Source organism: Seriola aureovittata, chromosome 16 (assembly GCF_021018895.1).
Source record: "Seriola aureovittata isolate HTS-2021-v1 ecotype China chromosome 16, ASM2101889v1, whole genome shotgun sequence".
Classification (NCBI taxonomy): domain Eukaryota; kingdom Metazoa; phylum Chordata; class Actinopteri; order Carangiformes; family Carangidae; genus Seriola; species Seriola aureovittata.
In genome coordinates this window covers 13,129,186-13,142,253 of record NC_079379.1, presented here as the reverse complement: position 1 = coordinate 13,142,253, position 13,068 = coordinate 13,129,186, and the positions used below count along the sequence as shown (strand labels likewise).

Below are 13,068 nucleotides of genomic sequence, written 5' to 3'. Positions count from 1 at the left end.
AGCTTCATAGTTATACAATATTTTACATCCAAATTGACTGCTCACATAAGTAAATGATGACAAATGATGATCAAAAATCGAAGCAGCCTTGCAAACATCAAGGTTCTGAATCAGAATTGTGAGTGTTTTTGTTTTGAGAGTTTTTCATAAATACCTCTGGGAAACTGAAAAGGAAAACAAGTTACATATGGAATATATAACTTGAGGCAAACAACCAAAAATAGCAGTGCCAAAACTGAAACTGGTATTCAAATGATCATGAAACATATACATCAGTGTTATGATGGTGAACCTGATACCAACTGTCAAAAAAGCCTCACATCCACAACAGGAAATGAGTCAAACGTCAGCACTGTGCTTCTAATTAACAAAAACAATGAATCATGTCTGAGCCCATTGACCAGCAGCAAAAGAGCTTTTTCATCAGAAAAAGCATCAACTCCCACTGTTCCCTTTTCTCCAGCTATGACAGTTGCATTCGGTCAAGCTCAGAGTCAGTAACTGATAAAATGTGTGGACATACAGACATGAAATAACCACATCATTGCATGATATGTATTAGAAGCCTGCTTATATTCACTCAGTCTCAGAAATAATGCTAAATGCTGAATATTCATTCTGTGTATTCAGAAAACAAAAGCTAGTGGTGTGCTGCCGTGTTTTTTTATTAATGGTATATGCAGCTCGGCTGAATGAGTCATTGCCCACATTGTTTCTCCATGTCCTCCTACATAATCCACCTCCTTCCTTCCCATCTGTAACCTTGTGAATGAAAAAACACAAGACATGTTCATTCATACAAACACACACACACATCTGTGAGATGTCCTCTGTGTTATGGCCTGTTTGTGTGAATCCAGGCCCAGTACTAACAGGAAAAAGCAGAGCACTTGCACAAAATGAAATTAGTTGTCTTAATTAGGTGAAGGAATTAATTATATTCCCACTGGCTATAGATCATCTATTTCCGGGCACATGTCAGTTTGAAGAGATGAAAACAGCTGCAAACCATGATCTGCTCTCATTGTACTGGTGATAATGAAACTCTGAAACACTGTGTTTTTGGCTTTATGTCATTTAAACAATCTAAGGTTAATTCAGAATTGTGGACAATTGTTTATAAGCATATTAAATCCTTACTGATCAGTGCCCACCATGGCAATAGCACTGTTGTATTATTAGTACCTCTGGGCCCAAAAAAAGGTTGTGTTTCAAAATTAATATAAAGGGCCATTGCCATCTACTGGCCTACTTCAAAATAACTCAAAACTTCATCCAAAAGTAAAGACACACCCTGGTTAAAAAGCTTCTGTAACATATTATTGCTGGAATAGTTTATTATGCCTCTTATAATATCTTGTCATTTTATTTCCTGAAGAGATTTTAGAGGTAGACACTAGGTGGAGCCTCCAGAGCTTGGGCCATTTTTCCCATTAGCAGAATATTTTGGAGAGGCCTTTTTAGTATAATTTATGTGTAGCCATCTGTTCTACCTCTGCTGTTTGTTGTAATAAATGTGTCAGAAATTTTAGAAACATTTGAAATGATTTCTATATAATAATGAGAAGCACTGTTTGTCCAGCTATCATCACTGTTTATCTAGTTTCTCGAGTCCTACTCACCACTGATTAGTACCCCCTCTGGAATCAGAAACTTTTCCACACATGATTCCCTTGAAAAAAAGGCTGTTGGGCCTTATGTCAGTGTCATAGGTCCAACTCACCGGCTGCTGAGAGGGTGCCCACCTGATGACTCTAGACTTGCCTGAACTCTTACACTCACACAGAACTTCATATTGAAAACATTTTTCTTTTTTCTTTTGTAAGACAAGTCAACAGACATGATTCATGTGTGATACCAAAGGGCCAAATAAGTGGCTATTTGTAAACTAGTGGAACTAGATAAACAGGCCATGGCATCTGGAGAAACTATCTATGAAACCAGTGGGGTGCTAAATGCACTTTGGCTTAAGCAGATACATGTTGACTCACTGTGAAACCTGGTTAAGCAGCCAAGTATCATGTCTTTGCCAGGGTGAGGGTAGGATTCAAAGACAGTTTTAATAACCTACTTAAGGTCGGGGTTAGAAATGATGTCACCTCTCAGGGGGCTCAGTAGATCTATGCCACTGAGGGATTAGTGATAGGTCAAAACATCATTACTTCCACAGGAATGCTTGTTAAAGAATTTTGATGTTTTGTGAAACATTATGCACATTTTATATGTCACTGTGTGCAGGAAAAAAAGCTGGAAATATAATTCTCTTCAGAGGTGTAATACTGTATAGTCCCACTAGTGCAATTAAAGTATCAGAATTTCAATACTAAATCTGCACATATAGCACACACACACACGCACACGCACACACACACGCGCACACGCACACACACACACACACACACACACACACACACACACACACACACACACACACACACACACACACATATATATATATATATATATAGATATATTACCACGGAGCCCGTCAAGAAACACTTCCGGGTTAATTTCTGTGCCCATTTTCTTCTCACATGATCCTTTCTGAATCGCTGAACCAGGATACTGTTTTTTGTCCCTATTTTAAAAACATCTACTGAACTCCTTGAAATTCACCAACTACATCTTCCACGAGCCTTTGCGGGCGTTGCTGAACAAACGCTCACGGGTGTGCACTTTTCTGTATTCGCACAGTAAATTAAGTGAGTAACTGTCCAATTTGTATGTGCTTTTACAGTTAGAAGAATTCAGAAACAAAAGGTGTGGCCTGTACGTATTGTTTACTTAGTTTTAGATAATAAATATATATATATATTTATATAATATATAATAATTTATAAATAATATATATTCATTCTAAAATATATTTCGGAAACTATTGAAAAATCTTTTAAATTGTCCACTGACTGAGTTTACATTGCTTTTAAAATTTTCTGCCCGTAAATTTGGTTGCCCCAGCAACACGATTCTGACGTCATCCGTCCCGGTGCGACCCTGCCGCTGTGTCTTTGATTGGAGGGAAACCCCGTGGATGAGCGGGAGAGATCATCAGCTGTGCGGCCGGGAATCAGGAACAACATCGTCTAACGACACTCACAGGTTAGTTCACGGTTATTTACTGCTGGTGATCGGTGGTATGTTCGACGGTAAATCGTTACATTCGCTCTGTGTGCTTTAGGAGAAGCTTTTAATCCAGCATGAATCGCTGCTACTGACTGTAAGTGGAAGCCAGTGATGCTCCGCAGCTCAGTCATTGTTCGGCGCTTGCTGAATGGGAAGCGCCACTGCACTTTAACCCATCTATTGTTTTATACTCACCGTGCTAGAGGACAGCTCTCTGCTTATACCACATTAGCTTTTCTGAATGAAGCCACGTAAAAATAATGCTTAATGCTCGCCAGACCAATAGCCATGGTTTGTTTTCCGGGAAGCGAAAAAGGGCGTTCACTGTGGACTGAACTAAGCGAGGTTCCTTTCATTCCAGTTTAACCGATTCGTAGACGCTGTTACTGGGTCTTGTCTACGATTCTGCGGCGTTATCAGGCATTTTTCACATTAAACAGTGGAAATATTTAGGACAGATCTTACAGGAAGAGTATCTTTGTAGGTTTTTATCCTTATCGTCCACAGTTGGAGCTCTTTGGGCAGGTGTGTGTGTGTGTGTGTGTGTGTGTGTGTGTGTGTGTGTGTGTGTGAGAAACTGGGTGGCCGACATTCCTCAGAAGGGTGCAGGTGTCTGGGTTCCTGGCAAATCTGACTCACTGACTGTGTGATTTTTGAAAGGCTGGTCTTAAATAGGTTTGTGCAAAGCAGCTTGTATGCAAATTAATCGTATTTTATTATAGCTTTTTTAAATCTACTACAACAGTCCTGCAATTACACTGAGGAAACAAGGAAATTGTAAAATCTCCCAGCTAGGAAGTAGCCTAACAGCCAGTGAGCTGGGTATCAGCAGGCTCTAATCAGAACAAGATCAGTATTGACCATACTTGTTGTTTTGCCTCAGTTGTATTATTCTTAATTACATAAGCCTTTCTTTTCTGCCTTTAACCTGGTGTAGAGCCAGTAATTTAACACACAGCTGAAATGATAAGGCGATTCATTGAGTAAGACAGAAAATTAATCTAAAAGTATTTTGTCAGGCCATTAATAATTTGCACCATTTATTGAGCAAAAACATTCCCTTGTTTCATCTTAGAAAAATTGCAGATTTGTCATATATGTATATATATTTAATTAATTCAGAGTTGAAACAACTAGTCCATAAAAAATTGATCTGCAAATATTTTAACTGATAAATATTTGTATGCAAAAAATTTTAGACATCCAGAGGTCTTGGCTGCTTCAATGTGAGGATTTTCTGGTTTTCTGTCATAAATGATAGTTGACTGAATATTTAGTGGTTTTATACTATTAGGGGAAAAAACATGTGATTTGTTGCCATGTCATCTTATGTTCAGAGAAACTGTGATGGACATTTTTCACTATTTTCTGACATTTTGTAGACCAAAATGACAGATGGATTCATAGAGAAAATAATTAGCAGGTTAATTGGAGATGAAAAGGTTTAGATGAGGTCAAGCAGGTCACCTCCCCCTCTGGAAAATTGTGATCTCCATTATTCTGTATTTCACAGCATTGTAAATTGCATATCACATTTCATGGCCCAAATGGCTAATCTGGAAAAAAATGTAACTGAAATAATAGGATGTATGATAGAAAGGATAATTCGTTGCATCTCTATCCCTGTTCATCCTTGTTACAATGAATCTTTTTAGAGAGACAGTTTCTGAAGTAAAAACTCCGGTACACATATAACCACTTTCTCTTGTATTTTTAATTACTTAGATGCCAATTGACTGTAGTCACCAATATAAGTCAAGTATATGCCAGACTAAGTGCAAATGAGCCAAGCTGGTTGAAATCCAAAAAAACACTTAAAAAATGGCTGGTGTGTACATACCCAAGGGATATGTTTGCAAATAATAATAGTGATTCTGACCAATGTACCAGTGTACATGTTTCATATGACCTGGACTTTTTGTCAATATAATATAATCTCCAACTATATTAAAGAGTATCATAATATACACCCATTTATTCCCATTTAATCAATTGTCATTTTTGTATCATCAAATTAATTTTAATATAATGTGGCTCAATATGTCTATGTTTAAATGCATACCTGAGAAATCATTTTATGCAGGAAGAACAGCATGTTAATGCACTGTAGTCCTCCTTCATTAAATTCAAATGATCAAATCCCTCCCCCCTTCCCCATCATATTGCTCCTCTCTTTCTCTCCTTGTTCCTGCCCTCCCCCAACTCTCTCTCCTCTGTCTTCCTAATCCGTCTCCTGTCCCCTTTGTTTTGTCCCTCCCGAACTCCCTCTCCTCTGTCCTTCCTTCCTCAGCCCACGACAGGAGCCATGGCAGACAAGGAGGAGCAGGTACAGAAAGCCAAACTGGCTGAGCAGGCTGAGCGCTATGATGACATGGCTGCAGCCATGAAGGGTGTTACAGAGGAGGGCTCGGAGCTCAGCAACGAGGAGCGCAACCTGCTCTCTGTTGCGTACAAGAATGTGGTGGGGGCAAGGAGGTCCTCTTGGCGGGTGGTGTCCAGCATGGAGCAGAAGTCTGATGACAGTGGGAAGACCGCATTGGCCAAGGAGTACAGAGAGAAGATCGAGAAGGAGCTGAACGACATCTGCAAGGAAGTCCTGGTAAGAAGCAGAGGCGGTGGGGGTGGATAGGTGGAAGGTAGCGAAGAGACAAATTGCTTGAATCGAGGTGGAGGGATGAGAAGACAATGAGGGGTGCAAGTAAAAACTGGTGTAGAGGAGAGAGGAGATGGCTGTTTGCTAGTGAGGACTGAAAGAATCAAACCTGAAATAATTTCTTAATGCGAGAGGAACAGAGGGCAAGAAGAAAAGGAAGTACTCCACTTAGTTATTAAAATGTCATATTTTTCTATGTGGAAATCCAAATAGAAATGTATAGTTACAGGGCCAGATATATATAACTATATAGTAGAACCAAGAAATGATTCCAGTTTGAAAAGACTTCCAAGCAGAAATCTGTGTTCAGTCCCTAGCCGGGGCATGGATGTATTACAGTCCAACTTAAATTAAAATTGCATTATTTTTTTTTTTTTTTACACATACTGTATCTGCTCTGTAAACATGTCCTGCATTCTGGTTTAAGAAAAAATAGTAAACCAAAAGGGAAAAATTTATATACATTTTTTTGGTTTCATGATGGTGCCCCCTGGTTTTGCATTAATTTCGCGGAATAGTGTTTCAGTATCCGGCTACGTAGATGGAGACCTAATTTCACTACAGCCAATCAAATCTTGCATAAAGCAGTGACATCAGTGTCGCATCATGCTCACCCGCAGCATAAACAACATGTAAACGTCTTCTTCGGTCCGGTTGGATGTTGGTGTGGTCCTTTACTCTTCAGTACAACTAACAACAAACTGTCTGCCTGTGACATGTAGGCTACAGGGGAAGTTTCTTTACATTGTCTCTTGTTCCCTGTGTTGTAACACCATCTTTTTTCTTCTTTTGATATTGAAAAACTATGAAAAATGCATTTCAAAAAGACAGTGATGCTATGTTTTACTTCAAATGTGAATGTGGCAGGGGTCTAAGGGGGTAAGGGGCACAGTGTAAACCTTCAGGTAACAGGGGGAACTAACAGAGGCAAGAGTAGTATACGAGGTACTGGACACCTCAAGTTTGAAAAAAAATATAGGAAGAATTTACTTAGTGTTACATGGATGTTCTGTATCATAAAACCGCTTGTCTAGTTTAATGTTGGTTTGCCTGCATCACGCTTAATCTCTGTGACTATCCAATATCTTGTGTTTTACATGCATAGATACATATATAGTATGGTGGTTGTGATAGTGTTGTGTCTTGGTGTGCTAGTGAATTCACAATATGTCTGTGAGAGTAGCTAAAGCTTCACGTTTGAAATCATCCTTTAAGCAAATGAAGGTTCTCTGAACCAACAGCTGTTTGAATATCCTACAGATGGACTTTAGTATTTGGATAATTTGGACATGTGGTATTCACACATTTGCTATCCACCGCTCTGCAGACATGTGAATTTAAAAGGAGAATTCCTTAGTGGTTTCTGTAGTTTATCCATCCCTTTCAAACATGCTCTACCACCACCTCACTCATACAGTCCGATCTAATTCTAGCACAGCTTGTGCATTTTGACCAAGAGGCTGTGTACGTTTCAAAATTGTATCAGTGAAAGTACAATGTGATGTTTTTTTTTCCTTTTCTAAAGAGGTTCTTTTGACTTATTTATATATTGTACACAATAGACAGGAAGAGGAGTCAACTTATGTTTTTTTTTTTTTTTTTTTTTTTTCACATAAAGCTTCATCATCCTGTGTTCTTAATCTTAACATTTTTAGAGAATTGACAAGTAGGAGGTGTATATGTGTGAAGAAAGACTGACAGTTTAAAGCAAATATAGTGACTATTTCATCTCAAGGTTTCGGTTGTACACTTAACATAACTGTCCAAATACTGTTGTCAACTCGTGAGCTGATGAGCGCTTCAACACTAATGGTGCACATTTTCACTTGCAGGACCTGCTTGACAAACATCTGATCCCCAATGCTACACCTGCTGACAGCAAAGTCTTCTACCTGAAGATGAAGGGAGACTACTACCGCTACCTGGCTGAGGTGGCCATTGGAGAGGACAAGGAGGGTAAGTAAAGCAGATTTCCTGGTGTCCTGCAACAGCTGGAGTCATTTTTGTCATTGTATACCACGAGTAGTCTCTTCCTCTGATTCTTATGCCATCACTTGAGGAAACGTGACAGCAGTACCATGGGGGTTTTTATGCGTAGGGTTCATGAGCAGTGTGCAAGACACGTCAAACACACAAAAAATTAAATGGTGCCACCTACTGCTAAAAACACATGCTGCTGTGTCATGAGGCCTTTGTTTCTATGGTAATGGGCTGTTACACATCTGTTGGAGGGTGGATGCTGATTAACGTTCCTTAAAAAAAAAAACATCCCTCTTTACGATGAAGAGACCAGTCTTGCTTCAGGTGTTGGTGGCCAGAACACTGACAATCCTCCCCGTCCTTGACCTACAACTGTCAGCCGAAATGCAGGCGAGGGCTGCTGCTGGGTTGCCATGGCAACAGGGGCAGCACCAGGGTGTTGGCTGCTACTGATTGCCGGGAGGCTTTTTTAGAGTTTCTTTGGTGGCTGTGGCAAGCCAGACTGCCTGGGTGATGTTTGCTTTTTTTTCCTCCTTAATTTCGGGTTGTCATGTGAGTCATATTGTTTTCTTCAGCACCATATTTGCAAAGAGTGTCCTATATAATTTAGAGGATTGTTAGATCTCCATGTAAAATCCATAATAATCCCTCTGGGTTTTGTGTCACCTTTGCTTCTTCAGTCTCGGATCTGTAATTCTCCAGTCTGGCATTTGGCTGTTAATAGTTAGCACAGAGGAAAATGTATGGCGCAGGTTATCCATATGGAGACACTTGTAAAGTGTATTATCTTTCTCAGAGGGTTTATCCTAACCACTGCACTTGTAATACCTGATATTTCTTTGGCTTTGAGGAGAACTTTGGTCATCTTAATCCGGTCCTTTTTTAAAGCATTTATTCCAACTCATTAATTACAGGCTGTTTTGGCTGTTGTTCAGGTTGCTGAAGTCAGTTCTTCTTACTGTAAACTACTGGCTTTGGGCCCATGTGGGTCTTGGCAAACAACTGTTTTGGACTAACTGTACTAGACAGTAGAGCTGAAATAAAGAATTGATTAGTTGATCTACAGAAAATTTATTAGCAACTTTTTAAGGTATTTTTCTAGTAAATTCTGAACATTCATGGGTTCCAGCTTCTCAGTTGTGCAGATTTGCTTCTTTTTCTTATGTGACAGTAAAGTGAATGTGGCTGGGCTCCAACTGTTGGTTATCATCTTGGTCTTTAGGCAAATTGTGATGCAGTTGTTCTCTTTTTTTCTAATATTTTATTGATCAAATGATCAATCAAGAAAATATTGATAGATTAATTAAAATAATCATTAACTGCAGCCGTACCAGACAGTTGGACACAGGCAGGGCCTAACTGTCGTTGAACAGGCAGCAGGCTGTGAAATTTGTTTTTGCATCCTTAATATGTGTGTAAATATTGGCTCGAGTGGTTGTCATTGCCAGAAATGAATCTGGAAAGCAGTAACATGCACCATTATGCTCACACAGATGGTGCACAGTGAAGGGTAGTCTCATTAGGGCAGCTACAAAGTAATGTGAACAAACCCCTAGAAATCTTGTTTTTTCCCATTGAGCAGTGAATATCAGCTTCCTGACTGGTCTGTCTTCCTATTTGTAGCCATCATCAATAACTCGCAAGAAGCCTACCAGAAGGCCTTGGACATCAGCTACAAAGAAATGCAGCCTACACATCCCATCCGCCTAGGCCTCGCTCTTAACTTCTCCGTCTTCTACTACGAGATCGTCAACTCACCTGACAAGGCCTGCCAACTGGCTAAAACGGTAAGAACTAATATTTTATTTCTCACTGACTTGGCTTCATTTTTGTTTGCTTTGTGTCCTTTTTAAAAGAATTATGTGTATATATATATATATATATATATATAATATGTGGTTGTGAGTGGGTGTGGTGGTCTGATGGTCTGTAACAAATGACTATAGTTAAAATGGAGGTGTTCATCCGGATTTTTACAACTGAGAGCCTTCCTGCTCCTGACACTGTACAAATCCAGTCAGGGACTGGATACAAGGAGAATGCAAACACAGTGAATGCTGAACAGTGGCCGGACTGCAAGTGAATACTAAGTAAACTTTACTGTGGTGATCAGTAGTATTAATATTCTATCATCTACATAGTAATTTTTAAGTAGTTATTTCCCTATTTGGGAAATGGGTTTATTTGCTTTTTTTTGCTGAGCTTTTGATGAGAAGGTCGAAAACCACTCTCTCTGTGTACGGTACATGTGAGGCTTTAGAGGTGCTGGTAGGTAGCCTTCATATTTAAAGGACAGTCATGAAGGTGGCATTGGTTATCTGATATAACTGGTAGTAAGGTGAATAAGAGTTTTGAAAAATGTCAACTGTTTCCTTTTAATTACACCTGGATACACCATACTGTATATGTCTTGGAACCAAATAGTTTTTAATGTGGTTCTGCAAGTTTTTTTTTTTTTTTTTTTAGGCAAGTTCTCAGACCCTAACAGGACTTTGAATTTCTGTATTATTAAGGGCAGGTGCATTGCAAAAGTTAACTAGTTAAAAATGGAACTATAGGGCTGTACAATCAAGGTGCTATTATAATCATTAGCAGCCATCTTGGTGTTTCAATTTAATATTTCTGTTACCGTGCTTTAAAAAAAAAAAAACACATTCTGTGCTGGCATATTTAGTTCCTGAGTTACTGGACAAAAATACATTATGTTGTATGCTACATTTGACTAATTCTGTAGTTTTTATTCAAATTGTTGTCTTTTTATTTTTGCCCAGGGAGTATTTATTGAAATATGTCATGTTGGTAAAATTACAATTGCTTTTGGGAATCTCTGTATTGTTTTTGGAAGTACTGATGGCTGTCTCTTTCTCCTTCAGGCCTTTGATGAGGCCATTGCCATGCTGGACTCCCTCAACAGTGACTCCTACAAAGACAGCACCTTGATCATGCAGCTGCTCCGTGACAATCTGACAGTGAGTGTCTCGACTTTATGTCCCCCGCATGTCTGCAGTGTCTTACACTCTCACTTTCTACTGTCAGTCATCTCTGTACTGGTTTGGTTTGACGTTGACCTTACTTGTCAAACTCAGCTTAATATTTGAGATGCAAAGGTTATCTGAGCTTGCACCAATCCCAATATCCTTTGCTTTTATTGCAGCTGTGGATGTCAGACGCCCAGGGTGAGGGAGAGGGTGAGGGAGAAGAGACGGAGCAGGCAGCTGAGAAGAACTGAACTTCAGAGAAATAAAAAAAAAAAACAAAAACAAAAAACAAAAACACACATTTTTTACCTCTCACCAGCCTAAGTTGTGTGTGTGGTTGTGTGTGCACATACATGCACAGATATGTATGTTTACACTCCACTCACAATGTGTAAAGTACAGTATGTGTGTGCAGATACATTAGTGTGTGTGTGTGTGTGTGTGTGTGTGTGTGTGTGTGTGTGTGTGTGTGTGTGTGTGTGTGTGTGTGTGTGTGTGTGTGTGTGTGTGTGTTATTGGAATGAGCACCTCCACAGAGAAAAGAATGGAATAGACCTGTTATGTTTGTTTGTTTGTATTTTTTGGACATTACTCATTATGTGAAGCAGTGGATGTTAATTTTTTGGGGTTTTTTTGTCCGTGGTTTTGTCCAGATGGAATCCCTCCTTTAGATCTAAATCAGCCCCATTTTCTTTAACCTTATTCTCTGTAGCAAGCTGTTGCAGGAAAACACAAACAAAAAAACCTCTAACTGTAATTTTGATAAATTGTATGTTTTTACTTGAACTGAACATTTTCAATCTTTGTGACACTTGGGTCTACAAAATGAAACGTGCCAACTGTAAAAGTGGTCACAGCGATCTGAATTCACTAAACTTTAGATCTCATCTGATACTAGCAGTGATTGTATAGATGGCAGGATATATCTTGGTAACAATCTATTACCATATTGCTTGTATTCATCCCGCCCTGTCGGTGTCCAGTGTAGCAGGTAGTGATTTTATGGATGGTACATGTGTCATGGCTCAGTGGGTTCTATGTACATTCGGGTGTAGGAAAGGTTTTCTGTATGAATGGCCACTTGCGAAAACTAGTTAAACCTTGGTTGATAGTTTTGTTGAGAGGATTACATTCCATTTTACTGATATCTTTTCACTCTCAGTGAAAGTGTGTAGACTATAATTTACCGCATTTTTCCATACCACATGACAAGGTAGAGACAGCCTAAGATAAAGTGAACAACTTGATAAAATGGCTCGATACTGTAACTTTTGATATTTTATCTTTTCAGCAGTGCAGAAGATACTTTTGCCATGTGCTTTTATGTGGCTTTCTACTCTTTTCTATTCAGGTGTTTTTGTATTTTCTTTTTGTGTATTTTATTCCCTTTTGACTCTTGATTTGACTCCTGGAATGTATGTGGTTCTCAGTAGTATGGTGTGAGGGTTAGGCGTGCTTTGAAACTGGCAGTTTTTGCTTAGGATTTAGCTTGAACCAGGTGGTTTACAGTAACATATACCTTCCTTGAAAGTACATTGTGAAAAGACAAACTAAAACGATTCTAAATATAAAATGATTATAAAATGTAACTTGGTAGAAAGCTGCATTATGGCCATTCAGTAGTCACAAAGTAGTGCCAGTTTCTTCTAATTACAGTATCTTGGTTTTAAAAAGATGGGATGCAGGAATCAGAATTTGCAAGTTACACTCTGAGTACGTTATTTGGTTATGTGCTTTCATGTAAGTGGAATTAAAACATTAAAATCAAATGTGCTGTGCTCAGTGTGTTTATTTTCTCTCTACATGTGGAATGACATTTTTACAATATTACTGCATATGAGAATCTGCGTTGGGCCACTGTCAGTTCATCAGACCAATCTGCCACTATTAACCGTGCCAGCTTGGAGATGTTTCAGCTGCTCATATTAGGAAATCCTCAGTGATGTGAGAATGTACTCAAGTAATGAGGACTGTCACATTAACAGCCAGTGAAGTGGCTGCTCATGAATGTCATCAGTCACACAGCTGGAAATTCATTCCTTCATGAGCCACAACAGTGATTAATTTAAAGCTACAAATATAGTCTAATATATATATAGTACAATATCTCTAAGTTTAGACTGATATATGAGATGCAACATTTATTTATTTATTTTTATCAGGAATGGAAATACAAAAGAATTGCAAAAAGCCATGACACCCTGATGACTTGTTAACCTGTCCGAAATCAAAAACTCAATCTTAAAGCACAATCTCTAAAGCTTTAACATTTCAAATGTTCCATATGTTGTGGCAAATGCACTTATCATTCTTAACATTATGGGTCTACACACA

General features: G+C 38.9%; 1 protein-coding gene across 1 annotated transcript; it reads left to right on the top strand.

Annotated features, from left to right (window-relative positions):
* The first annotated feature begins 2,958 nt into the window (after window positions 1-2,958).
* Window positions 2,959-12,503, top strand: LOC130184084 (14-3-3 protein zeta/delta-like). Its single transcript, XM_056399861.1, has 6 exons — window positions 2,959-3,099; window positions 5,414-5,722; window positions 7,609-7,732; window positions 9,380-9,543; window positions 10,630-10,725; window positions 10,911-12,503. Exons 2-6 carry the CDS (start codon window positions 5,429-5,431, stop codon window positions 10,983-10,985), a joined length of 753 nt encoding a protein of 250 aa, XP_056255836.1. The 5' UTR covers window positions 2,959-3,099; window positions 5,414-5,428; the 3' UTR covers window positions 10,986-12,503.
* The last annotated feature ends 565 nt before the right edge of the window (window positions 12,504-13,068 follow it).

Bases quoted from the DNA above. Each gene is read 5' to 3' on its own strand.
- LOC130184084 (XM_056399861.1), top strand. From the start codon at position 5,429: ATGGCAGACAAGGAGGAGCAGGTACAGAAAGCCAAACTGGCTGAGCAG. The intron at 7,733-9,379 runs GTAAGTAAAGCA...TCCTATTTGTAG, and splicing joins CATTGGAGAGGACAAGGAGG to CCATCATCAATAACTCGCAA. The intron at 10,726-10,910 runs GTGAGTGTCTCG...CTTTTATTGCAG, and splicing joins TGCTCCGTGACAATCTGACA to CTGTGGATGTCAGACGCCCA.